This window comes from Meleagris gallopavo, chromosome 2 (genome assembly GCF_000146605.3).
Source record: "Meleagris gallopavo isolate NT-WF06-2002-E0010 breed Aviagen turkey brand Nicholas breeding stock chromosome 2, Turkey_5.1, whole genome shotgun sequence".
In the NCBI taxonomy this organism is placed as follows: Eukaryota; Metazoa; Chordata; class Aves; order Galliformes; family Phasianidae; genus Meleagris; species Meleagris gallopavo.
This window is the reverse complement of record NC_015012.2, coordinates 48,120,034-48,147,417: the sequence shown is the minus strand read 5'-3', so window position 1 is coordinate 48,147,417 and position 27,384 is coordinate 48,120,034. Positions and strand designations below refer to the sequence as shown.

General features: G+C 35.7%; 1 protein-coding gene across 9 annotated transcripts in view; it reads left to right on the top strand.

The window, feature by feature from the left end:
- Window positions 1-27,384, top strand: part of SYNE1 (spectrin repeat containing nuclear envelope protein 1) — a 286,469-nt gene that overhangs the window by 184,090 nt on the left and 74,995 nt on the right. For 5 of the 9 annotated variants that reach the window (XM_010707196.3, XM_019612918.2, XM_010707193.3 and 2 more), the window contains 14 exons: window positions 3,167-3,361; window positions 4,370-4,510; window positions 8,122-8,289; window positions 9,641-9,802; window positions 11,795-11,989; window positions 14,672-14,845; window positions 16,490-16,681; window positions 20,770-20,904; window positions 21,471-21,577; window positions 22,931-23,081; window positions 23,847-23,981; window positions 24,352-24,510; window positions 25,164-25,373; window positions 26,540-26,641. In XM_010707196.3, coding sequence (XP_010705498.1) covers window positions 3,167-3,361; window positions 4,370-4,510; window positions 8,122-8,289; window positions 9,641-9,802; window positions 11,795-11,989; window positions 14,672-14,845; window positions 16,490-16,681; window positions 20,770-20,904; window positions 21,471-21,577; window positions 22,931-23,081; window positions 23,847-23,981; window positions 24,352-24,510; window positions 25,164-25,373; window positions 26,540-26,641 — 2,226 coding nt within the window. The remainder of the gene's footprint in view (window positions 1-3,166; window positions 3,362-4,369; window positions 4,511-8,121; window positions 8,290-9,640; window positions 9,803-11,794; window positions 11,990-14,671; window positions 14,846-16,489; window positions 16,682-20,769; window positions 20,905-21,470; window positions 21,578-22,930; window positions 23,082-23,846; window positions 23,982-24,351; window positions 24,511-25,163; window positions 25,374-26,539; window positions 26,642-27,384) is intronic. The other 4 variants (XM_010707198.3, XM_010707194.3, XM_010707195.3 and 1 more) reach the window with 3 other exon arrangements.

The following is a 27,384-nucleotide window of genomic DNA, read 5'->3' as shown; positions in this document are numbered from 1 at the left end:
AGGAGAGAAAGGGAAAAGTTTCACTAAGTTATGGATTATTTTTTTTTTTTAATCCTGTCTGCTAAGTAGTTGTGAGAAAGCGCACTGTCACAGAAGGGGATTCTATGTTGCTATATGACTTGAAAGGAAAGGTCTGTCTAGGTGCCTGTTACTTGTGTTATTGTTTTAAGAAAACTTTGGTTATGAGATTCCCTGTTGAAGCCTGCATGAGCAAAAATTTAAAGGGATATTTCTAGGACCTATGTTCAGAATGAAAATAGGAGGATGGAAGTTAAAGGAACATATTCAATTGTCTAGAAAGCTTATAGTGCTGTGTATTTATGTAACAACAGTTAAACTCTGTAACTAAGTTTACCCATACCCTGTTTCATCAGAATTTCAGATAAGAATACAGTTCTTATACAGTTCAAGTATCTCCGTACTTATGCTTAACCAATCTGGTGGTTTTCTGTGATGGAGTATATTTGATGGGTGAACCACTTGATAGATAAGAAATTGGTTGAAAGGCACCAAACAGAGGGTGGTGATCAATGGTTGTATGTCCAGGTGGAGGCTGGTAATGAGCGGCGTCCCCCAGGGGTCTGTCTTGGGACCGGTGCTCTTTAGCATCTTTATCAATGACATTGATGACGGAATCGAGCGCACCCTCAGCAAGTTTGCTGATGACACCAAGCTGAGTGGTGCGGTTGACACAGTGGAAGGAAGGGATGCCATTCAGAGGGACCTCAACAGCCTTGAAAGATGGGCCCGGGTGAACCTGATGAGGTTCAACACAGCAAAGTGCAAGGTTTTGCACTTGGGCCGGAGGAATCCCAGGCATCCATACAGACTGGAAGGAGCGGTCCTTGAGAGCAGCCCTGCAGAGAAGGATCTGGGGGTCTTGTGGATGAAAAGCTTAACATGAGCCAGCAGTGTGCTCTTGTAGCTCAGAAAGCAAATGGTATCCTGGGTTCCATCAGAAGAGGAGTGGCCAGCAGGAACAGGGAAGTGGTTGTCCTCCTATACTCTGCTCTTATGAGGCCCCATCTGGAGTACTGTGTCCAGGTCTGGAGCCCCCAGTACAAGAAAGACAGGGAGCTGTTGGAGAGGGTCCAGAGGAGAGCCATAAAGATGATCAGGGGTCAGGAGCACCTCCCCTACGAAGACAGATTGAGGGAGCTGGGCTTGTTCAGCCTGGAGAAAAGAAGGCTGTGAGGTGACCTCATTGCAGCCTTCCAGTACCTAAGGGGAGCCTACAAACAGGAGAGGAATCAACTCTTTACAAGGGTAGATAACTGCAAAACAAGGGGAAATGGAGGAAGGGAAGATTTAGGTTGGATGTCAGGGGGAAGTTCTTTTCTATGAGAGTGGTGAGGTGCGGGAACAGGCTGCCCAGAGAGGTTGTGGATGCCCCATCCCTAGAGGTGTTCAAGGCCATATTGGAAGGGGCCCTGGGCAGCCTGGTGTAGTATTAAATGGGGAGGTTGTGGCCCTGCCTGTGGCAGGGGGGTTGGAGATTCATGATCCTTGAAGTCTCTTCCAGCCCCGGCCATTCTGTGATTCTGTGATATTTGTGACTTTAATGGATATACGTTACCATACAAAAAATTGTCTTTGTAGGTTACTTTATATTTTTTACAATCTCATTTTTGCATATTTTTCCTTTTATTCAATTGTTGGAGGTATGTTAGATGCTCTGTGTATTAGACATTAATTGAATATTGAATATTTTGAATTATAATAGATTTCCCACTTGTGTGTCCCTGAGATGTGTCATTCATTGAACATTTGTGAATGACTAGTACTTCCCAGACAGAAAACATCATCAGCATTCTTTGCAGTGCATCCACTTTCTAACTGTGCATTTTTCACTGGGACAGTTCTGCACTGTGATTCTGAGGAAATGATTTACTAAAGTTGTTTTATAACCAGAATAATCTTTCTGTTTTATTTGCCTGAAGTGATCGTTCTTTTTTTTTTTTTTAAATAAAAAAAAGATATTGTATGAATTGATTGTTAAAGCTTATATTAGCTTATATTTCATATTTCAGCTTATATTATACATTTATTATGATAGATCTTGCAACTTCTGTTGCTAGTTTTCTTTGAAAGCTTTCATTGGGTAAAAATTTTAAAGCAGGCTAAATTAACAGACAAGCAAAAAGAAATGTGTATTTTACTTTACAAATAAAAATTCTACCACGTTATTGAGCTTCCAAGGAGGCAGGACCAATAGCTTTAGCATAAATGTGAAAAGCTACTGAATCATACAATAGAATCATAGATTCTATATAGCTATTGCTATTTATTTTTTGAAATAGATGAGTTTAATGCCTTGAAACCAGACGCTGAACTAGGCAGCAGTACAGGGCATGAGATAATACAAGCCATTCATTTCCATGTTTTCTCTGACTAAACTTATTGTGATGGTATTTCACCATTAGATTGACCATTTAATAGTTATGATAAATAATATTTTAAAATCTCACTTTAAGCAAGATTCACCAGTGCTTTTTAAAGTTTTTAACATAAGCAAAACCAAAATAAAATAAAATATATTTGAACACTGGCATAAATAATTCAGTCTGCATTTAATCTTATTATCTGACTTACTGTTCATATTACATTTGTTCTTGTTAAGCTCTGTGAGTTATTGTTTCAACTATTTGTTCTTTCTGCTGAGAGCTGAACGATGCAATTTTACAGTTCTGGTTCCCGTATGACCTCATTTTCAAGGCATGCAGTATGTGGAAAAGCTTCATCTCCGTTAGATAAACACAAACAGATTAAAAAGAAAAAAAAAAGTAAGAAAAGAACAAGGGAGAGATATTCCCCTTTTCTGTGAAATGAAGCATACAGAATTTGTGCCCAATTTAGGCTGAATGCAAGTATGAGGTGTCCTTCTTCAGTGATCACACAGGTCACTGTGTTTCACAGTACTTTTCCGGTTTCACTTCTAAGCTCTCTGCTTTGTGCTTTAGCTGTGCAGTGAGATGCAGCCTGACTTGTTCCCTCCACAATCAACATCCTGCTTTTCAGCTAGTGCTGCTGCTTTATGCAGGGTTTCTGAGAGGCAGTGCGATGATTTTATTGGCTGGGCTAGGAGGGGAAGCTCCACGGAAGCTGAAATGCTGCTAGTCCTGTCTGTATTGGCTGCTTCTTCATTAGGAATAAAATGTTTCCTCAGGAGCTGGCGCAGAAGATCAAAGGATACCAGGAGCAAATTGCTTCTTTGAATTCAAAGTGCAAGATGCTAACGATGAAAGCGAAACATGCCACTATGCTTCTGACAGTGACAGAAGTAGAGGGGCTTTCTGAAGGAGTGGAAGAGCTGGATTCAGACCTTCTCCCGGCACACCCTGCACATCCCTCAGTGGTTATGGTAAGGAAGGAATTGGTCTCAGTGCTGTTTATCCTATCAACTTGTCTTTGCATGATTGCAACACTTCTGTGCACAGTTCACATCTGTATTTGCTTTTGAAATGGCTGGGCTGTGGCAAACTTCAGCTTCCTCTTTCTGTATTTTGCTTTATATGGTTTTTGAAACTCATTGAAGTACCAGTGGCAGTTGTAATAAGGTGCAAATACATTACTTTTTCTTCACTGTCAGCATGTGAGAGCAAACACTGAAAAACTACTGAGTTGCAGGAAAAAGATAAAGGCAGAAAAAATACTATTTCATAACATGCTGCAGTGTGTGTATTTTACAGACTGTATTTTTAATGCTCTTTTATTAAAATGTTGATGTGGTACTCAACAGTACGCTGCTGTATTCTTATATAAGTGTGGAAATTAAAACTAGGTGAGTATTGACATAGGCCTCATGCTTGAATTAAACTGTTTTTGTCTGTTTCTTGTTGGGTCTCATTACAAACATATTGCTGATGTCACTGAGGGTTTTGCCTATGTGAAAATTGAGTGCAGATTTCGGGGTTTATCATTGTATAACAGCACTAGGGAAGAAAAAAGCACAAGTTACTATTCAATTATATGTTTTTTATATTTTAAGTCTAATTCTTGTTGTTCTAACCAGGCCTGGGTACTGCTTTATTTTATAGCTCTCCATAATATTTCCATATGCATCCCTGACTGTATTAGAAGACATCTAGATAAACCTTAACTTGTTATTATTAAGCTGCTGGCTATACATTTCCTTTTAAATTCATTAGGTTACAGGAGAGCATGTTCATACTAAAGTATAAGTAAATAAAACCATGGATTCATCACATTTTTTACCTGACAAATGTTAAGAGCACAAGGGATGACTAAATACCATCGAGTTAATTTCAGATGTGTGTTATTTTTCTTGCTTTGATCTCAGTCTAAGTAACCCTAAGTCAAGGTAACCAATTTTCTTCCTGTGCTCTGGGGTTTGCTTTTCCTGTGGCAGATGACTGCTGGTCGCTGTCACACACTGCTCTCCCCTGTCACTGAAGAGTCTGGGGAGGAGGGAACCAACAGTGAGATCTCTTCTCCACCTGCCTGTCGCTCTCCCTCACCTGTGGCTAATACAGATGCTTCTGTTAACCAGGTACCTCTCTTTTTGCATTCATTCAGCTTTTATGTCAGAGATATGTATGGTTCCATTGCATGGTGGTTTATTTAATCCCATGAAAGAATATTTGACTATAGAGACTGAGCCTCGGTTCCTTACATCTAACTTAACTGAACCTTCAGGTTCTAGCTCAAAATGTATTAACGTATTCAAATAGTGACTTCTCAATTTAAAATGTGTAAGCTCAGCGTAACAGCTATTCTGCTTTTTAAGTAAATCTACATGAAATTTACCAATCTCTTCTATGTCACTACTATTTTCTATTTATACTTTATTTTATATGTTCACAGCAATACACAATGGAATCATGCATCTTCAGAAACATTGAATTTTCAATAATAAAACATTTCATTTGTCCACTTTCATCTATCTTATAATACCATAGTCACTGTAGCATTGGTGTTTTCCACTTAATACCATTTCAGGTATTAACTTTCACATATTCTTTTCATGTATTGTTCATTCCATAATTTCAGTGACAGCCTATTTTAAGTAGTAATGAGAAAGATGAGTGAAATCACTTAAATTACATTTTATACTAAACCTGAGGACTCTGACACTTCTACTAGGAACAAGTGTACATCAGCATCAGTTGAAATAGGAGTGGTGAACCAGCACATTGAGCACCATGCACATGAAAGAACATATATAGAATTAACCTGAAAAGTTTATAAATTAGGAGCAGTTACTGGCTCACTCAATTCAACATGTTTAAAGTTTTGTGGTTGCTTGTCTCTTGCATCTATGGCTGGTTCTGTAATTGACTCCTGCAGACTTTAAAGGTACAGTAGTATAGTGCTGCATTGCTGAGTAGATTGAGAAAAGTTTGAGCAAATTGCCCAATAATTCCCTACACTAATTTCCATTATCTGTATGGTACCTTAAAAGCTGCTAAATTTAACTGATCCATTTTCATTAATTGGTATAAAAAAGAATTATAAGGGAAGATAGAAATAAAGGTGCCATTCTTCAAAGACATAATAAAAATGTTAAATGATGCATCAGAAGGCTTTTTCTGTTACTTCAGATAGTCAGAAATTTTCCAGTAATGTTTACTTACAGTAGAAAGGCAGCTGTATATTTCTGTACTGAAAAAATATCAAGACAGCATTAATCAGTGGGAGTTAAACAACCAAGAGCAGCGTACTTCCCAATAAACAAATCCATTGTCAGTGCATTACATTTATGTGAAAATGAAACAAATGAAGAACTTCAATAACTCAAATAATAAGGAAAATTCACTGAAAATGACGTTGTATCATGGCCTGACACCAAAACAGAAATTTTAAGACCTGTGATTTACATGGGCAGAATTTCATGTAGAAGATCTTTGAAAAAGAGAAATTTTCTGATGTTATAGTAATAATGAGAAGAAAAAAACAAAAACAAAAACAAAAACTGACAGATGAAGATTTCTTCAGTGTGGTTAATGTTGAAATGAACTTCATTTACTAAGCAACCTGAGGAAGAACATTCCAAAATGCTGTGGTTTACTTACAAAATAGTTAGGTTCCCATGCACATGAGATTAAAGAAAAAGAAACTATGAAACTGTCAGTGCTGATCATAATGGATAATTAGGGAGACCTCATGAAAGAAGGCTGGTAAAATAATAATAAAAAGAAGCATTTGTAGTAGTAATAATAATACTAGAGAAGAGTGAATTAGAGGCTTAAATATAAATTAAAAAATATTCAATAAAAATAACCTCTGCAAAACTAAACTAATTTGGAAAATTTTTTGACAGTAGTAAGTGAAATAATTTCTCACAGGAATATCACCTGTAAATTACCATAAAAATATGTAAACAGGAACTCTGGAAAGTAAAGAATTTCATTTGTTTAATTCTGGGGGAAAAATATAGAGCTCTTATGAAATGTTTTGTTTATTTTGCTTTCCTTGGAATAGAGGGAAATGAGTTTTTAAGACTGTTCTAATTTAATCCCTCACAATCTTTGTACAGTCTTCCATCAAAGTTTTCTAGTATCTCCATCTCCTAAGGATAAAATGTAGGTTTTCTGAATTTAAATAATTATGCATTATTTTTGCATAGCTAACAAACCACAAAAATACAAAATAAGTGCCAAATATTGAGAATATTGATCCTATGTATGGAATCAAAGTAAAACAAAAGCATGTAATACAAGAAAGTGATAGATTGTCACTGTTATAAAGTAACAGTTGCCTGGGTTGTTTTGTTTATACAGACACTTCTCTAAAACTACTGGAGAGAACAACTGAAAAGAAAAAGCCTAAGCTTTTAAAAAGCTGAAGATTTCATTCTAATCATTCCAATGCATAGTAAAATCAGGCCCTTCATCTCTGCTACAATACTGAAAGAGAATCTGTTGGGGCTGTTTCTCACACTTACCCAAGATAAAGTTGATTAAAATTTAGCACGTCTTTAAAAGCTTGTTTTCCAGAAATGTGATGTAGAGCAATCAAACTGAAAAACATGATGTTCTTGGCACAAAGCCTTGGAGACTACAGCTGGTCCTGTGATTCAAGTCTTCAGCACTGGGTCACCTATTAAATATCTTCATTTCTCCTTGTACAGAGACTACTTAATAATCATTCTTCCTCCTCCCATTATGAAAACTCACCTAGTTTGCACCAGCCCTTGTTAAATATCTTTTGAAATCTGCATACATCCTTTGTCCCTTCATCCTAATGAAGAAGCTTGAATACTGTACATTGACTAATTTTCATGAAAGAAGGATGTGATTTGTAGCCTTTCTAGGGGAGACCAAATCAACTTTGTGTAAGAACATTTGCATTCATGCTGTCAGCATAAAAACTCTATGAAAACAGTCATTTTATGTAGTTGAAAAGATGGATAAAGGGGTTATTTTTCCCTTTCAGCCACTTATTCTACACACTGTCCTAGAAGCATAGCTTGGTTGGCTTTTTGTCTCTAGAGAAGACTAGGTGGGGACTGTACAGTAACTGTAAACCAAAAGAGGAGTTCCCTGCAGTGATGCAGCTGTGACTTGCAAAGGTCTCTTATGGTCAGAGTCAAAAACTCTGAGATCAATGTCCTGAATACTGTGTTAAGCTGTTACCTATTCTTTGTTGTCTCCTGGACATTACTAAAGCCTTCATCTTCTAATTTCTCTAGATTCTCAATATGTTTGTGAAGAGGTACCTCATTAAACAGATTTAGACAGTCCGTTCTTGGGTCTTATGGTTCTCTGGAGAGAGTTTGAAAAAGTGGAGACATGAGGTAGCGTTATCTTTCTAATACAGTCATGACAGCTGCCTGCCTTTAAAAACATCAGTGCTTCAACAGCACTTCAATTGTATAAATGTCCATCGAGGAAGCAGATGACCTGAGCTCACATCTTTTCATTTTGCACAGAAGGGGAGGAAATGAAAGAACATACTTGTGCAGCTGCTGGATGACATTCTGTTTTCTGGGGCAGGTGACATTCTTTGTGCTCTGCAGTTCAATTAGGAGAGCCCAAGAAAGTGACTGTGCCTGAGGAGTGACTTGATTTCTGCACATATGTAATGAATCAATATGTAAAGGGATGTTCTTATATATTGTCTTTCATTTTGAAAGTGCAATTATATGCTTCATGCTTGTAGGACATTGCATATTACCAAGCCTTATCTGCTGAACAGTTGCAAACAGAAGCTGCTAAAATTCAGCCCAGCACTTCAGCCACCCAAGAGTTTTATGAACCAGGCTTAGAATCAGCTGCTAGTGCCAAACTGGATGATTTGCAGCGTTCTTGGGAAACACTGAAGAATGTGGTAAGTCTGCATCTGTAGGGCTTAAAACAAATGGCTTACTTGTGAGGAATAAAATATAATGAACTTGCTTAGCTATTATTTTCTTCTGAAGTTCTTTGCTTTTTGGGGGGGCAACAAGAATTGTCAGTTGCAAGACTGTATTATGTTGTCTTTGTTTTTCTTGGAAAGCCTGTCCAGGTTTTCCATTAAGAAAAAATAAGTCATTAATGTCGATAGGTGCCTTCAGAAATGCTAGCTGTTTTCAGACTATATTCCATAACGTAAAATGGTATTTGATTCACACTGGGAATGTTGGCATAAACATCCAATTCATCCAAATTCTGAGTCAGCTTAATACAGTTTTGCATAATAGTGTAGTATAGTCAGTTGGTGTTGATGAAAATGGCTCAAGTTTTGATTACATGCTATAAATCTTAATTCTTTGCAAAGGCACAGTAGCTACTATAGAATATTAAGAACTTTAGCTCTATGAAGTGATATGCATGCATATGTTTGAGTGCATAAAATCTAGAATGCCTAAGAACATCCATAAGGTTTCCCTGTTGAATAAAGCACCTTTTTTCAGTCACAGAATTCGACTGATGGTGTTTAAACAGATAAATAATTTTAATGTGGTTGGTTTTCTTTATAGTGTATACTTTCAAAAACTGACTATGCAAGTCTTTTTGGTCTCATAAGTCTAGAGACGTATGAAGCAGAAGAAAAAGAAAATCCATGAATGAGCAGTGTGCCCTTGTGGCCAAGAAGGCCAATATTATACTGGAGTATATTAAAAAAGAGTGTGGCCAGGTTCTCCTCCCCCTCTGCTCTGCCTTGATGAGGCCACATCTGGAGTTCAGTTCTGGACTCTCCAGTTCAAGAAAGACAGGGAAATGCTAGAGAAAGTCCAGTGGAGGGCTGCAAAGATGAGCAGGGGACTGGAGCATCTCCCTTGCAAGAAAGGACTGAGTGACTTGGAACTGTTTAGCCTGGAGAAAAGAGGGTTGAGGGAAGATCTTATCAATGCTTATAAATATGTAAAGGGTGAGAGTTAAATGGACGGGCCAAGCTTTTTTTTTTTTGCCTGGTGTCAGAAGAAGGGACTACAGACACTAACTGGAATAGTTCCATCTGAACAATGAAAAAAGCTTCTTTACTGTGGAAGTTATACAGCACTGGAACAGGCTGCAGAGATGTCTCCTTCGCTGGAGATATTCAAAAACCTCCTGAACACGTTTCTGTGTAAGCTTCTCCAGGGAATCTGCTTTAGGAGGGACCTTGGACTGTATGATTTCTAGAGGTCCCTGCCAAGCTCTACAATTCTGCAATTTTTCATCAGATGCTAGTATTTATACCTCTTATTTCCCTTCAGATAAGTGAAAAGCAGCGCACACTTTATGAAGCTCTTGAGCGTCAACAGAAATATCAGGACACGCTTCAGTCTATATCTACAAAAATGGAGACCACTGAGATGAAACTGAATGAGAGTCTGGAACCAGCCAAGAGCCCAGAGAGCCAGATGGCTGAACATCAGGTAAACTAATACATGAGAAACAAAGTGAGACCATGCATTATCTGTATATCTTTAGATTTCTTTGTTGTTAGATAGCAATATTCTTTGTGGTCAGATGACTCAGAAATATGCAATAGCTGTATTAATCTACATTCACTTCATATGTCTTGCCTTTGTAGACTTCCTCCTCTTCAGAAGAGGTTGTAATAGGAATTCTTTTAAAAAAGGAGCTTTAAAAAAGAATTAAGAATAGATTATGAGTTTGACTTTGGCAAAATGTATTGTCAAAGATTGGGTGCAGTGACACCTACACACATGATTTTCAACTTTACTGCTATTAGCATATCAATATATGCTGATATATATAGACTATATGTAACATTCTCAATATTACAGAGATCATAACCCATACAGATAGATTGTATTTGTCTTAATACAACTTTTGCTTTGTTAAACAAAACAAACAATCCAAAGAACATAAAAAAATTTTGTCCCAAGGGAAGTCTTAAAAAATGCTGTCTTAATAATGTTGATCTCTTAATAATAAGGGAATACTGTAATTTTTTGAAGTAAAATACTGTAATTTCATTCACAGAGCAGATTTTCCTCTTCAGGTTGCTAATAACAGCATTACTGAAAAAGAGTGAAAGCAAGCTATTGTGCTGAAATTTACTTTATCAGTTTTGATGCTAGAGGAAAAGATTTTCTATTTCTGACTCATTTTGTAAGGCTTCATTTTTGGATTCTCAGAGTGTCAAGCTAATAAAATCTCTACATTCATTAAAGTACAAATGAATTATTTCCATAATAAACGTTTATCCTCAGAATGCAAAGAACCCTGAAAAATTTTGTTAAAGAGGTAACGCTATTTTCTGTCCATCCATGTGGGCTGGAGAAGGATGAAACCACCACGGATCTCAACCATTGTTACATGTATAATTGCAACACTAAACCATTTCAAAATTGGTTAGTTACAGAGAAATATGGACTAGGCTTCTCAGCTTGATTCGTTTTCTTTTCCTTTTCACTGTGTTTGCAATGAAAATGTAAGCTAAGATGTTTGTTCTGGTATTTTGCAGTTTTTACTTTCAAATAATTACACCAAAATCTGTTAGTGATATAAAAGGTCTGATGTGATATGTTGGTTTTGCTTGCAAAATTGTTCATCGGAGTACACATTCTTGTGACGAAGTGCCAACATGTTACAAAAGACTTCCTGAAATAATACATTGAATGAGAAACAGTTCTCTCATGACACTAAATAGCAGTCTGGTCATTCCCTTGCTCCAGATGTTGGAAAATTGAGTTAGTATCATATTCAAATGCAGAATAGAGCTGCAAGTTTCTCTGAATTGTTCTTTATCAAGTAATCAGTCAGTAATCAGATATACACCAAAGTTATAACCATCTAAGCATTCTGATAGCTCAGAACTGTTTGATGGGGCCAGTTCGCTCTTCTGTACGAACCCTATGACTTTGAAAGGATAACATTTGGCTATTGCAGCACTGCATGATGTCCTGAGCACCAAATGTATTCATAAACATGAAAGTAAATTGCTTGCTCTAAGAGATTGGTAATGCAGCATCCTTTCTTAGGTATTTGTCTAGGCTAAAAACAATGGTAGGAATATCATGGAGTTTATCTCTGAATGTTTGTGGATATTCTTGAAAGTTATTTGTCCAGTTAGTAAATTTCTGCCTGGAAATTAACTCATACTGGTGTGTTTCTCTATCACTCACTCATTCATTATCTTGACAGTATCTACTTGAATACCCTTCAGAAAGTTTGCTGAAAGAGCAAACTTGCATGTATAGTATTTACAAAAATTCCTTCTAGTGATTTGTTTGAAATTTGAGATAAGTAATGAAATCCAACAATGACATATTGTACTATGTTGTATTCCTCATGCTCCCTTGGACAGTTTGTCTTTAATATAAAAGATACGCATCCTTAAATACCTTCTTCTCTCTGTTGAGTGAAACAGCCACTTTATTTGCTTCATTTCTAAATAGGCTTTGATGGATGAGATTCTAATGTTACAAGAAGAAATCACCGAGCTTCAGACATCATTAGCACAGGAGCTGGTTTCAGAATCACTGGATGCAGAAGCTGCTGACCAGCTGGCATTGCAGTCCACTCTCACAGTCTTGGCAGAGCGAATGGCCACAATTCGAATGAAGGCATCAGGAAAAAGGCAGCTATTAGAGGTACCAGAAAACTCTAGAAAAGTCTCTTTTGGATTACATTCTGGATTTTGTGGGCCATTTTTGACCAAAGACCTTAGTCGCCATTGAATGCTTCTAAAAGAACTCATTTTCATTCTCACAATTCCTTTCACTAGTATATTGCTAATCTTATGCCATTTCTTCTTCGTAAAATAATTAGGTGGAACTTGGAAATTCATTGTGCATATATTTATTTTTTATTTTATGTCTTCTCTGACATTTTCTCAATAGGTGCTTTATTTTCTTGGTATTTCTTGTTTAAAAGAAGTAATGCAAGTATAAAAAACGGTTATCTACATTGAAGCTGAAACTTTTGAGCAATCACTTCTCCACGCTGGGAAACGAGAAGTGGGAAAGTTAAAACCTTAAAATAATACCTCTTCTAAACTGCTGCATTGTTGTCTATGCTCATCGTCTGACTTATTTGCACACAAACTATTATAGTAGAAGATGTACTTCTTTATTTCTTTATCCTTGGCACAAAAGTTGTGGGGGTTTTTTGTTTGTTTGTTTTTCAATTGCTACATGTAGGAATGTTGTGTATTAAGCAGCAGGTGTGTATTATACTAGTGAGAAAATGTATTCATGCTAAAGCTTGGTACAGGCTTGTTACTTTGTATGCTGCAGGGCAAATTTACTGCTGTATTTCTAAGAATAGAAACAATGAAATCATAAATGCAGCAACTGCTGCCTTTATAATTTCTATTATCAACAGATTCGTGAAGAGAGGCTGACAGTTGGCACTGTAGATTTACCTGGGTTACAGAGGATTACAGAGGAGTCTTGGGGTAGATCAGCTGCATTAGTCCTGTGCAGTAACTTGAGGTAGTGAATATATTATTAGGAAATATCTTTCTTATACTATAGAAATTTTCTTCTCAGAAGTAAAAATGCCTTTTATTTAAAATTAAAGAGCTCAAAATAGAATAAGGATCTTACTGTTTGTAGCTTTGGCTCTGTACATAATCTTGATGGCACTTAGGAGAAGATAGTAAATAATTGTAAGAAAAAACATAAGTCAAATACTACACCTAAATATGATTAGGATTCTACAGTTATTTTGATACATTAGCAGAAGCATACTCCAATATTCTTGGCTAAGAAATAGAAATATGGTATGTAGCCAACACTGAGTAATTTAATGTATGTATTATATAGCTCTGATTTCACAGACAAAATCTTGCAGGAAATTTCAAGGATTTGGAAATACAGCTAGAATAAGAAATGAAAACAGTTTTCTGTTGAGAGTGTGAATTAGCAATATTATTATTATTTTTTTTTTCTGTAGAGTTAGGGCAAATAACCAAATTTTGAGAACTTTCAATTCTTAATTACCTGGGATACTTCTTACTTAGCATTATTTTTTAAATTATTCAAACTTTCTAATAACTTTCCCATAAAAATTAGGCAATCAGAAAACCTGTAAAATGCTTTCCTTTGTGAAGATTTTACCCTGCATATATAGGTCTGCATTTTCATACTGCATATGTACTCAGCTCATCGAAGTAGATTGAAAGATTTCTTTTAAAAGCAGGATGTTTTATCTCAGATCTGTCAAGTGGGTTTGTGAACAGAAGTGTGGTGGGCTGACCCTGGCCAGCAGCCAAACACCATTAGGTGTATTCTCAACATTGTTTTAGTCATAAATACAAATCAGCACTATACAGACTGCTATGAAGACAGTTAACTCCATCTCTGCCAAACCCAGTATAATCTTCACCCCTCATTGCACACCACTTGTGTTGTCATACTCAGATCACACACTATCTGATACATATAAACATCCTCTGATTTCTCATTCTTGTTGTTTCTTATTGCTGAAATCCCCTCTTCTCTATCCAATAGCTCCATATCTCCTTTGTGCTGAAGTACAGAACGGGACACAACAGCTGTGGCCTCACCAGGGCTGAGTGGAGGAATCACTTCCCTCAATCTTCAGGCAACACATATGCTAATGTGGCCCAACTTACTATTAGCCCTCTCTGCACATTTTTGGTTTATGTTCAACTTGGTGTTCAATAAGACCTCTTGGTCCTTTCCTGTAAAGCTGCTTTCCAGCTGATCAGTCCCCAGCATGCAGTGCTACATGGAGTTATCCCTCCCCAGCCTGTAGGGCTTTGCTCTTCTCCTTGCTGAGCTCCATGAAGCTCTTGTCAGGTACTTTTTCCAGTCTCTTAAGGTCCCTCTGGATGCAATCTCTGATGTGTCAGCCATTCCTCACAGTTTTGTTATGGGCAAACACACTAGGAGCATTCCTTCATTCATCATCCAGATCATCTATGAAGATGTTAAACAGGACTCAGTGCAGTGGTGACCCCTAGGTACCTCCTAGTTACTTGACATCAACCAGACCTCATGTCACAGATCACCAGCCTTTGGGACCAGCCATTCTACAGTTTTTCAAATCCAAATCTGACAGATAGGATCAGGATGTCTGGGCTGTGGGATGCTGACTTACCTGAAACAGAATTTAGGTCATCAAAAAACATGTTTAGTAATATCTTGTGAAGTTTTCAACTTACGAAAAACAATACTTATCGTGGCTTAAAAAATACTATACAGAAGTTGTGAGAGATGGAAGTGGAGAGGGGACAAAAAATTAAAGTGATTGATAGGGTCTATTGCTCTTGAAAAGTAAACAATTGCTATAATTTATACCTCTAGGAAAAACTAAGTGAGCAACTGGAAGAACAGCGACAAGAACAGGCTCTTCAAAGGTACCGCTGTGAAGCTGATGAGCTTGACCACTGGCTACTCAATACCCGAGCAACGCTGGACACTGCTCTGGTTACTGCTGAGGAACCTATGGATATGGAAGCTCAGCTGGTAGATTGTCAGGTAAAATTATCAGACTGTAGAGCTTAGATAAAGAGGGAGGGCATGACTTCATAGTAAGCATGGAGCATTAACGTTAAGACCATTACTGAGTGGAGTGAGCCACTATACTAGTAGGGGGAAAGTTTCTGAACTCCTCGGCACCCCATATATATTCAGTTGGTTTCATCAATTATTTGTGAAATAAAAGACCTGTTTCTTATTAAAGATTGCAAACAGTGATTTAGAAAGCACATGTTAACATAACAGCAGGAAGACAAGAAATTCATATTGTAAGAATATTTGAAGCACAGTATTTTTCAGAGGAGTTGTTTGTTTTGCTATAAAGGCCATGTTTGTCTTACTGCTTTTGCTCCTCCCAAACTGGTGACATTGAACAGCTCACTTTATACATGTGAAAACACCTGCAGTGTACTTTCCTGCTCTTCCTTTTCCAGATGAAGAACGCACTCCCACTAGCATTGGTGGCTGGGACAATGCTGTGCTTTCTTTAGGAGTAATTCCTACCTAGACTCTAAATAAAAAAAAATTAATCGTCAGTAGTTATTACTTCTATGATTTTAATGTTAATCAACACAATACCAAAACAAGTGAGGAAAATCTTTCTGCAATAAGAATCAACTGCGTATGCTTTTACTGAAAAGATTTGAAACCGTGTCATCCAAATTCACAAATGAATGGGGATTTTCTATTTTTTAAAGAAAAGTTCAGAACTGTATGAACATTACAGTTGAAATTATAAGATAGAGAAAAGGCAGATGGAGACTAGATGGAGACTTTTCACTCCGTATACTTGTGAATTTGAACAAAGCAATAATGTTTGGTTTAAACATAATCTCTAGGATACATGACTCTTGAAAGAGTTAATACTGCTGTTTTTTAGCTGATTTTTAAAATCTTGATACAGTAAGTTGTTTTTTTTTTTTTTAAATTCCTACAATTTATTTCCAGATTTTAGAGACTGCACATCTTATCCTGTACACATTTCTTCAATGAACAGTGGAAAAAAAATGATATCAGTCTAGGTTTTTGAACAAGTATGAGCTTTGAATTTGGAAGAATAAAATATGCACCATGTCTGTAATATGTGAATGGTTAATGGAACAACAATAAAGTAGCTTTTGAAAATAAACACGCCAGAGATTTGTCACTTTAAGTCTCTCTTTAGACTAAAGAGGATTATTTAGAAATCCGTAAGTCCATCATGCACCAATCAGAAAGAGCAAACACCGAGAAGCTTATCAATGCAGCCAGAACAACACATAGGAGGTAGGAAGCATTTCACTAAATGCACATGGAAGAAGAGGAAAGAAGTAACTCTGTGCTCTATTTCTTGACATTATGGATGTCAGACTATCATCTTAGCCACCATTTACCATTAATGTGAAAATAAGTAGCGTCTCATCTGCAACAAATCTTATGTTTCAAACAACTCTTCAATTACCAATTTTGAAAAAAAGGCTGCAAACAAAAATGACAAATGCAAATGTTTGTAAATGTTTTCATAAGGACTTTGAAAGGGACTGGAAAGAAAAGTAATGTTGCTGTTAGCTTTCCAGCAGGTGAGGTAGGCCACAGGTCTCCTTGCCAGGAGAAGTGAGATGCTGGAAAATGTATGAATTTGCTTCTTTGTTTTTGCTGCTGCAGAACATGCTGGTTGAAATAGAGCAGAAGGTGGTGGCCTTATCAGAGCTTTCTGTGCACAACGAGAACTTGCTTATGGAAGGGAAAGCTCACACTAAGGATGAGGCAGAGCAGCTGGCTTTGAAGCTCAGGACACTGAAGGGCAGTCTTCTGGAGCTGCAGAAAGTTCTCCATGATAAACAGATCAACATTCAGGTAAGTGGCTTGTTGCAGTTGTCCCAGTGGGCAGGAGTTTGAGGGATATCATGGTAGTGTTATGCAGTGGGGAAAAGGAGTGAAAATACTCTACTGATTTATTTTGAGCTATTCATCTTTAATTAGTAAATGGAATTACACTCCAAAATAAGGTACTGCCTAGCAAAATTTAACTTATCATTTCAAGCACTGCTTCATGATGAAGCTATTGAGTTTCATTGTCTGCCTTTAAAGGACAATTATAAACTAGGTAGATTATTTTGGTCTGAATATACTCTGTTCCTATTAAAAGTCACCTTAGATTGCATATTCACGAAGGCAGGATCCCTCATCACAACAGAAGAAAAATCCTGAACATGTTCTTCCATGTATGCATTGTGCACAACACTACAGATAGCATCAAGTAACGAAAGACCTTTAAATATGGCTAATACTCAGTGGCATCATTACACAGAACAAAATATTGTAGAAACGTATAATCTCAATCTTATCCTATGTTTCTATTCTGAGAAGCATTGATTTGCTTACTGCAACTGGTTAATTTTATTTAACAATTGTTTTAGTCACTCTTCAGGTTAAATTAGCATGTGGAGAAGTGAATGCATGCATGAGACCCAGCCATGTAATGTGACTTCCCAGTTTTGAATTTGTTCTGTTGTGGCACACCCATTCCCCTCCTCCCCCTTTCCTCTACTTCTTCTCTGAGCTTTGCTGTGCAAATTAAACGTGATAAGCTTCAAAGATTTCTGGCTTGTAATGCAGATTAAATTCTACTGAGAGGTTAGCTTGAAAAGTCACTTAATGTGCTAAGAACTATTTTTAGCAATTGAGTAACTATAATGTCTGAGATAGCTTGAGCAAAACCAAGGAAACAAAAAAAAAATAAGGAAAAAAACGTAGGTGTTTATTGTTATTGTTTCTAAGATTGAGACAATACACAATATGCTTAATATTTTGACCTAAGAACAGTAAGAAGATGTTTGCCCCAATCTTCAATGTTACGTCATTCTTACATATATTTAGGCGAGTGAAAAATGTTATCAGTGGCATGTGGGAATTTAATACTGAATTCAGATATATTACGTGCAATCAAAATAGCCTTTGCTGCTGTATTTTAAAATATGATGGTGTGATTTACTTACTTAAATTTATAAAACAGATTTTTTTATGTTTTTCTAATACCTATAATAGTAACAAAATGATTCCCATGTGCACAATATGACTCATTTAAGGTACTACATGCGTGCAAAGTTTCCTTTCTAAATTGCAATTTTTAGACTTCACCTAGGGATTATGGAAGAAAATAGATTTGAACAATGAAACATTTACATTTTCAAATGGGATGATCTTAGAGGTTATTGGATCAGAAGAGGATATTGAATTAAACATAATAATTTCTCAGTCAACTCGAATATACAGTGCAGCTTCTGTCTTCCTGAATTCTAGCCCTTCCTTTATAGTGTTTTGTTTTTTTTTTTCCAAACAGGCATAAAATATTTCTTATTATTATTTACTTATTTATATTTTTATTTTATCTTGTTATATTTCTTATATTTCTTATGGAGTGAGGCTCTGAGATGAGATAGAGTTAGGTTTTTTTTTCTAATTTCTAGCTGTCATTAACTGTGAAAAATATTACATAACAGCATTGTTGGTCATGCATATAGGAAACATGCACTTTTCTTTAGACATGCTATTGCCTTGTAATTTCCCAGAAGCATAGACAAGCCGGAACCTAGGAAATGCTCTGAAGTTGCATTGCAAGACCTTCAAGCAGAATTTCTGCAAATCTGTTATTCCTGTAGCAGAAGGCTTTTTTGTAACCAATGTAAGATTCTGTAATTTCCTTTAACAGTTTTAGCTTTCCTGATAATGTGATTGTTATTAATGATGTGAAAAAAAGTCTTAAAATCGTGTTCGTAAAATAAAACCGGGAAGTGTGCAGAAGCAGGAGTGTTCAGACTGCACTGATTCCAGATGCAGTATTTTTCAAGCACTTTGAAGGACATACAAAACTTTGCCTTTTATCTTCTAACATCTGTGACTTAGAGACAATGAAGTAGATTTTTTATTAAACAAACAAATAAAAGAAAACAGGATCTTGAATTTAAAACAAAAAAAGTTTTATTTTTTATAATGAAGTGCAAATGTGGTGGCAAAGGCAACATAATTTCCACAAAAAATAGTATGTCTGATACAAGTTAGCACAATGCAGAGCTCCTTTGAATTATCCCTTTCATCACCATTTTCTTTAGGGAATTGCCTATTATTTCTGTGTTGCAGTAAATACTCCTAGGAAAGACAGCTTCAACCATTTATTTCCCTGACTTTTTAAAGAAAAATTAATTATGTTCCCTGAGACAGAAATCAAATGAAAATGCAAGTGTATATATTCTGTGGTTGTAGAATTATAGAAGCATTTTCATAAATAATTTTGGACTAAGAAATACATATAATAGCATATTTGCAGAACCTCGTTACATCCACAAAACTGCAAACCCTTTTATACTCTTTACTACTGTAGGAACTGTGGGACTACAGTTTGTCTTAATGAAAGTGTAATACTCTAGCTTTTAAACCTTCTTCAGAGGTGAGAAGATTCCAAATCTAAGAAAAGTCAATCAGTCAGCCTAAAGGCAATGAAAAACTAGGGACCATTCTCTAGAGGAATTTATGAGTTGAAGAGGAATTGTCCCTGGAGTATATGGGGTAAAATAGAATTATTTTCTTTCTTTAACATTTACTTAAATTAGATTTTAAAAAAGTAGATCATCTTTATCAGATAATATTTTATTTCCCTTGCTGTTTACATTCCAACCACATTAGCTTTTCTAGAAACTTGCTTCTAGGAAGCAAATAATCACAGTTTACCCACAGACTGAATCAATCATCCGTAAACTGGATCCTTAGAGAAGCAAAGTTATGTCAGTCTAATGGCTCTTTTCAACATTACAAACCCACTTAATTATTTTGCTCCCTTTACAGTTTATATCTCCTAATCAGTCCTGTTAACTCTACATGGAGTTTTCAAGTCCATTGTCTCCTAAAAACAAAATCTCATACCTAACTACTACTTACTTGGTACAATTCTGCTGTTAAAGTGCCTATTGTCAGGAACACCAGTGGCAGAGGTCCATCACATTATTACTGTAAAGAGCACCAAGTGAGGTAGGAGAGTTTCCTCAGACACCTCCAATCCTGCTAGTCTCTGACTCATTTAAGACAAAGGCTCTCTGGAAGATTAAGCGTGTTATATTTTCAAAGAGCGTGCTGTAGTGTCTGAACCACTATGTGCTCTTTTTCTGTTTAGAATGAAACATAGGTGATACATGAATCCTACAAAAAATGAGGTGCATAAACAAAATGGGAGAGGAATTAAGTTCCGGCTTTAACTCTGGAAGCTTTGGGGGGGGGGCAGGGGGGAAAGTGCAAACTCAGTAGTAATTGTGTGCTGAGAATAGCATTAAACATATCCAGGGATGTGTGTTGATTCATACAGCTAGACTTATAGGTTTGTCTCTATCAATAGGTCTGATATGTTGAAATTCCTACATTTAATCACACTGGCATTTAAAATAATTTAAATTTACAGCCAACATGGATTTCAGAACTGAAGGATTTAATAAATCACTTCTTGGAGATCCTAAGTTTTGTGTTCTCTTTTTCTGTGCTCATGCAGAGGGCTTGTCTAGTCACTCACATTAGAAAAAATATTGATAGAAGTGTTAAGTGAAGGATCTTTTTCCTTAGTTTTTCTGATATAACATGTTGTGCTTTTTCTCTCTTACTTTCTTACTTGTATACTTGTCTTATATATGTTTATGTCCTACAATAACCTGTTCAATGCTTCTCTGCTTTTATGCCAACCACAGATTTATTTCTGTACTTATTGATAAATAAAATTTACCAGAATGATAAACAGCATTCTTTCATTGTAGTGAAGGTCATAAATCTGAAATCATAACTCACTTCAGAATTTATGAGTGTTGGAAGGTGGCCGTACATGTAATTTTCAGATGGTGAGCTGGACCTGCAACCAATACAAGAGTTTTTTTGTTTTTTTTTTAACTTACTGCTTTTTCTTAAAGCAGGGATCACTACAAGAAAAAGAGGAAAGCAATCTGGATTTGGTTTCCTCACAGAGTCCCAGTGTCCAAGAATGGCTGGCACAAGCAAGGACTACTCGATCACAGCAACAGCAGAGCACTCTACAGCAACAGAAAGTTGGTGTTTTGAACTTTACTTCCGTCTTTAGCTTATATTTAACAATATACTTGAGACATTCTTATTAGTTTTTTTCCACTGAAATCTTTTTTACACTGTTCCTTGTCCACTGTTCCTATAATTGTGCATCTGTTATGTCTGTAGCAGCTAGAGAGACTAGATGTCCTGTATGATTGTGGTCAACTCATTTAATCACTATATGCATTCATTGTGTATCAGAATAATTAAATGGAATTAGTCCTTTAAGCTACTGTAAGGAGATGATGGTATTTATTGAAAGTATTAATACTGTCCTTATAGTAGCAACAAATACACATATCACATGATGTATTATTTTGCATGATGCACAGGCATTCACACTGGCTTAGATTCCAGGAACTGCAGGACATTAGTCAATTAGTTCAACAATCCAGTTTATGTATCCAATTTTTCTGTCTCCTTGAGTGGAGATTTTGTACTAGTTTAGGTAGTCAAATAATCTGTATCAGAAATAGTTCAGCTGTTTTTATTTGACATATCTTTCCAATATAAAAGCAATCTGTTTGAGGTTTGTTTGCTATGTTAGGAGCTGGAACAGGAACTAGAAGAGCAGAAGAATTTGCTTCGATCAGTAGCATGCCGTGGAGAAGAAATTTTAACGCAGCAAGGTACTCCAGAAGGCTTACGTATAAGGTATGTTTTAATGTTTTTTTTCTGTGAAATAAATTTATTTGACTATATCCCTTGTCATTCTTTTATTTATATTCCTCTTCATATATAATCCTCTAATATTTGTTCTGTCATATTTATATGTCACCTAGGACACTAGAGTCCTGGTTTATAATTGAGAGGTCTGATAATACAGTAACATAAACTGTTTTGTTTTAATAGATCTCTTTCAATGTTTAGAAATTCATTTTATTATGAAGAAGCATGTTAAAATTGCAAATTATTAGGATTCATTAGACAAGTAGTGGATTAGTTACTGTTGCTATCTGGTCCAGCATTAGTATGTGAATAATAACTGATATCTATGTGAAAAAAAACAACAACAATACTGTTGTTTTGTCATTCTAAGCAAATATTCCTAGATGAGATACTCATTGCTTAATTTTATTTTGCCTTGAGTTAGAGAACGTTTTTCTTTTCATAGCCTTGTGTATTTTGAATTTCATCTCTGCTCTATATTTTCTTGCTCAATTAACCATTCCAGGGAAGTAATTGTCTTTAAAAGTCTCATCTCTGCTTTAGAGGAGGTGTAAGAAAATAGCTGCTTACTGCCGATGCAGACCTTGAGGAAGCAGCAGGGGCCAGTCTTGGAAAGAGGAAACCAGGATGAAGATTATCAGCTTGAGAATTGAGGAGATGTCAACCCTTCAGTTTTATTTTTCCTTGATTTCAGTACCAAAGTCTTGAACGTGAAGGTGGTTCATGAGGCAGGGGAACCAAGACTTACACATAGAGAATGCACTTATTATTTTCCTCAGCATTTTCAATAATTCAGTGTGTTTTCTTCTTATAATATTAAAAATACTTAACTTGAATTTCCCTCTATCTGAGATTTCCTCTGTGATTTGATATTATAGAAAAAAGTAATCAAACTGAAAATGTTCAACTTAATTCACTGTTTACCAAAGGTGAACTATTATGCTTGTCCTGTACTAAAATATCAAAGTTCTTTTTGCATGTCAGGAGGGGAGAGGAGGAAGGAGACAGATAAAATATTTTTTTATTTCAAGCACTGAAGTAAAACTTGTTTAAAAGTTGCATTTCAACGCAATATATTCTCAGCTTATTTTAGGAGTTCTGATTTAATCAGAGTAACTGCAGTTTTCAACAGCATAATAGAAAATACATTTTACTTCATCTACGAAGAACAACTTCCTGTTACAACCAGCCTTATTTTAATTCCCGGAGAAACAAATACAAGGAAAAATTTAAAAAGTACCATTTAACTTTAATGTAGAATTTGTGAACTGAAAATAAACACTTTACAGTATTATAAGTTTTGTTTTTGTTGAAACTTTTTGTATTTTCCCATTATAGTGAGAAGCCTGAGAAGCTCTCTGAAGAACTGTGCTTGGAAGGTGAGAAATCATCTCCTGAACAACAGCTGAAGATAAAATGGGAAAGCCTGAACCACAAATTCAGTACCAAGCAGAAGCTTCTCCAGAAAACTTTGGAACAAGAGCAACTGGTAGTTATTTTTAATTTCTCCTTGAGTTTTCTCTGTGAAAAGAGTTATCACAACATAAGTTAAAGTATGTGCATAGCTAATGCATTAAGTTGATGCTGATAAAGCAGAGAATATGGAACATTTTCTTTTTGTGTCATTTAAAAAACTTTTAAATATTGCCACTAGCATTGCTTTTGTTCAGTGATTTTAATTGCATTGCTGTAAGTAAATTAAGTTAAAAGGAAGAAGGGCTTAGACAAAATTTTGATCTACTTATGTAGTTCAGGATGATTCTGTAACAAATTGTCCTTGTAAACTTGGCCAGAACTCTGGTGACAACTTAGGAAAAAAACTGATACTTTCAGTTTGAGGTTATTGGTTAAATTTTTGTTCTTTGAGAATTGTTGGTATTTGACAAAGAACCAAGTGATTTCAGCCACAGAATTTGTACTGAAAGAAACAGGAATTAATCAAATAAGATGGGTACACTCCAAGGCATGTGCTAATGTACATCCTGTATTTTACTGTCAAAAGTCCCAGTCCCAATATTCTTTGTATGATATTAAAATCAAATTGCAGTTATATGAATGTCTTGTATTCATTGGATAACAATTATTTAAAATAAAATGCAATTACTTATTTTGTGCTTCAATTGAATTTCTTGTTGATTAATCTTATATAGAAAGTATTCATGATGAAACAGTCCTGTAAGGGCACTATAGCTGTATAGCTGAATTTTATGCCCTATATGCTATAGAAGCAATCTGATTAATATTTCCCTCTCAGCAGATCTATAGCAGACCAAATAGACTCATTTCTGGACTGCCTTTGTATAAGGAGAATGGACAGGATGAGGAGAAATCATCTGTGTCACCAGTATTGGTTGAACTAAATCAGGCCTTTGAAGATGCATCATCTGAGGTAACATTTCAACTGTCTTTACATTGGTATTACAGCAGAACTCACTTTATAGTGAAAACTTCTCTAGCTCCCAACAGGAAATCTAGTCATTTCCAAGTTAAAGAATCACAGAATCACGGAATGGCCCGGGTTGGAAGGGATCTCAAGGATCATGAATCTCCAAGTCACCTGCCACGTGCAGGGCCACCAACCTCCCCATTTAATATTAGACCAGGCTGCCCAGGACCCCATCCAATCTGGCCTTGAACACCTCTAGGGATGGGGCATCCACAACCTCTCTGGGCAGCCTGTTCCAGCACCTCACCACTCTCTCTGTAAAGAGAGAGGATCTTGTACCTTTTCTCTGTTGTTTTTTTTTCTTATAACTCAGACTGGACATGTGGAGAAGGAAAGTCTACATCTTGAACAGAAGCTGTATGATGGAGTTGCATCTACCTCCTTATGGCTAGATGGTGTGGAAGAACAGGTATTTGTTGCTACAGCTCTGCTGCCGGAGGAAGAAACAGAAACATACCTCTGCAAACAGGAGGTAAAGAGTCCATGACTTTCTTTTAATTGCCAGTAAGGCAGCATTTTATGTCATAGAAAGAAAATTTTAGAAACCTGTTTAAATAACATGTCACTGTCATCTCTTTGTAGTTGCAATGTACTGCTGCTTTTAGAAGTAACTTTATTGAGCACATAGATGATGTTTTAGAAAGCAGCATCTGACCCAAATTTTGCCTGGTCAGAAGAGAATTAAACAGACTTTTTTCTCTATTTTTTTGTCTATTTATCTTCTTTCTTAGTATTAGCAGACACCACCCTTTTGAAACTGAAATTAAGTGAACAGAGGGGAGGAATGCTGTGGATATAGAAAGAGTACAAACTTATCAACATGATAGTTGAGAGAGAGAGAAAAGCTTTTTCATGCAGCAGTTGACATAAGGCAGAAGCTGCATGTGCTTTTTTCTGAGCCCCTTATTCAGAGGGAGGGATCATTTGGGCAGGTTAATCTTATTTTATCATGTGTTTTCCTCAGAGTAAGTTTTTATTGTCAGAAGTTATATCGTCAGTTGCCTAACTTTGTCTTCAACAATTTTAAAATGTTACTACCTCACTGCAAAATTGATTCTGATTTTGACAGTATATTAGATTCCTTTCTAGAATATTTAATTGTCACTTTGTTTTCTCCAAAATCAGTCTCTTGCCAAAGAAATCAAAGACATAACAGAAGAAATGGATAAGAACAAGAATTTATTTACTCAGATATTTCCTGAGAATGGTGATAATAGGGAAGTTATAGAAGACACTTTGGATTGTCTCCTGAGAAGACTGACCTTACTGGAGTCAGTAGTAAACCAGAGAAGCCATCAGATGAAAGAGAGGCTCCAGGAAATAATGACCTTCAAGGTATGATGTCCATCTGAAGGAATTAACAAGGTTACATGTAGAATGTGAGCAGAAAGAATGTGACTCTCAAAGAAAAGAGAATTTTGATACCAAAAAGAGAGACAAGTTTTCACAGGATTTAACTCTTGAAAATTTAACTCTTAGAACTATGCACAGAAATTATTATCCAAAATTTAAACTCCTTGCTAGGTAGAAAGGATCATTCATCCCATACCTTCTCACCTTGTTGGCATTACAATAAATTGAACGAGTTCCACTCTAAAGTTTTGTGATGTCATATATGATAAAGTACATAGTTTTCACTAGCTGAGACAAAATAAAAGCAGTACTGATTCCTGCCTTTCTGACCACTATTACACTGTCCCATACTCTATGAGAAATTATATGTCAAGACAGAAAAGGTAAAGTGAAGGAATGTATGCATTTACAGATCTTTTCAGAGCTCAGGAATATGTTCAGATCTTAATTGGCATTCAGCTTCTAACTTATTCTTAAAACATAAAGCTTCTAATATTGTTTTAATGAAAAAACATGAATTACAGCAAACAAAATAATAATAATATTTCAACAATGCCCACCCTTATAATGCTGACAGTCTTAGGAAAAAAAAAAAAAAAGTTGTGATTATTTTCTATTTTACCAGTATTAGGAGTTTGGTTGGAATGAATATATGGCAATAATAATAATAATACTTGGTAAAAGTTGTAATGCTTAGTTAACCCTGTAATGTGTGGAAGCCTTGTTTTCTATGTTGTTGTTTAAGACAAGCAGCAGCTTGTCTTAAAAAAATGTAACATAGCTTGTTTGAGGGCATATGTGATTGAATTAACTACAGAAGAGTAACATTTCTGTTAAATAAAACTAACTGACTGCTCTCACTGGGAAGGAAAAGCAAAAGTGTGTTCATAGATTATGTTTTGAGTAGTAGTTGCTTTAACTTTTTGCTCACTTATATCCAGTTATAAAAATAACATATAAAAATATATTGAGAAATGAGGCACTATTTTCATTGAATAATTATGATGCTTCCCATTTTGAATAGTTTTTATGCCTTAGTGCTGATATTGTACCATTGCAATGTTTTAAAAGTTTTGGAACTTAGAATATTTTTAAATTGCTTTGTGCAGTGATTCACTATAATTTCTTGTTCTTGATGTCTCCGTTAGAATGACCTGAAACTGCTGTATACTTCACTGGCTGACAGCAAATACTTGGTTCTACAGAAACTAGCAGAGGCAGTTGAGAAACCGGAAACAGAACAAATTCAGGTATTACCAACTGTCTTCTATTTGACAAGATAAATAAGATGTAAACTTTCTATTTAAAGTATAAATGAATGCTAGAGATGCTTTGTATGGGAAAATGTATGAGTTCGCATAACATATTTGAATATTACTATTTGCAGTATTTTATTTGTGTGTTTGTATATAAATGAAAAGAAACACAAAATATATTTCTGTATCCCCAGTTAAAGGAGATATGCATACATTACTTGAAAGAAAGATAACTTCAGTGTAACTGAAGGAGGTCTGAAGTTATTTTAAAATTATTTGATTGGTTTGCTTTATTAAAAGTCATTTTCTTCTCCACTAGTTTATGGTGGTAACTTGACAATAATTCTCTTTATTAGGAATTGTCTGATTAATTATTAGTTAAAAATACGACAAAATATATATTTTTCCCTTGTTTCTATTTTGCTAATGAAAGTATTGAACGAAGTGTGCTAGGGGCTACTTTTCATAGAGGCTTCTCATTACCCAAGAGCTACTGTTGTTTGGTATCAGAAGGTGTCTGGGGAGAAGAGACTTATCCTTCCACTAAACAGAAATATTTAAATATCTGATAATCAAATTCTGTGGAAAATGTAAGTCTCATGTATAATTTAAAGTGACGACATATCTTTCTTTCCTATTATCCATGCTTAACATTACTATTAAAAAACCTCCTATTTTATTAGAATAACTATAAAATAAGAAAAAAACAAACTAGCAAAAGTAAATTAATCTCCTTT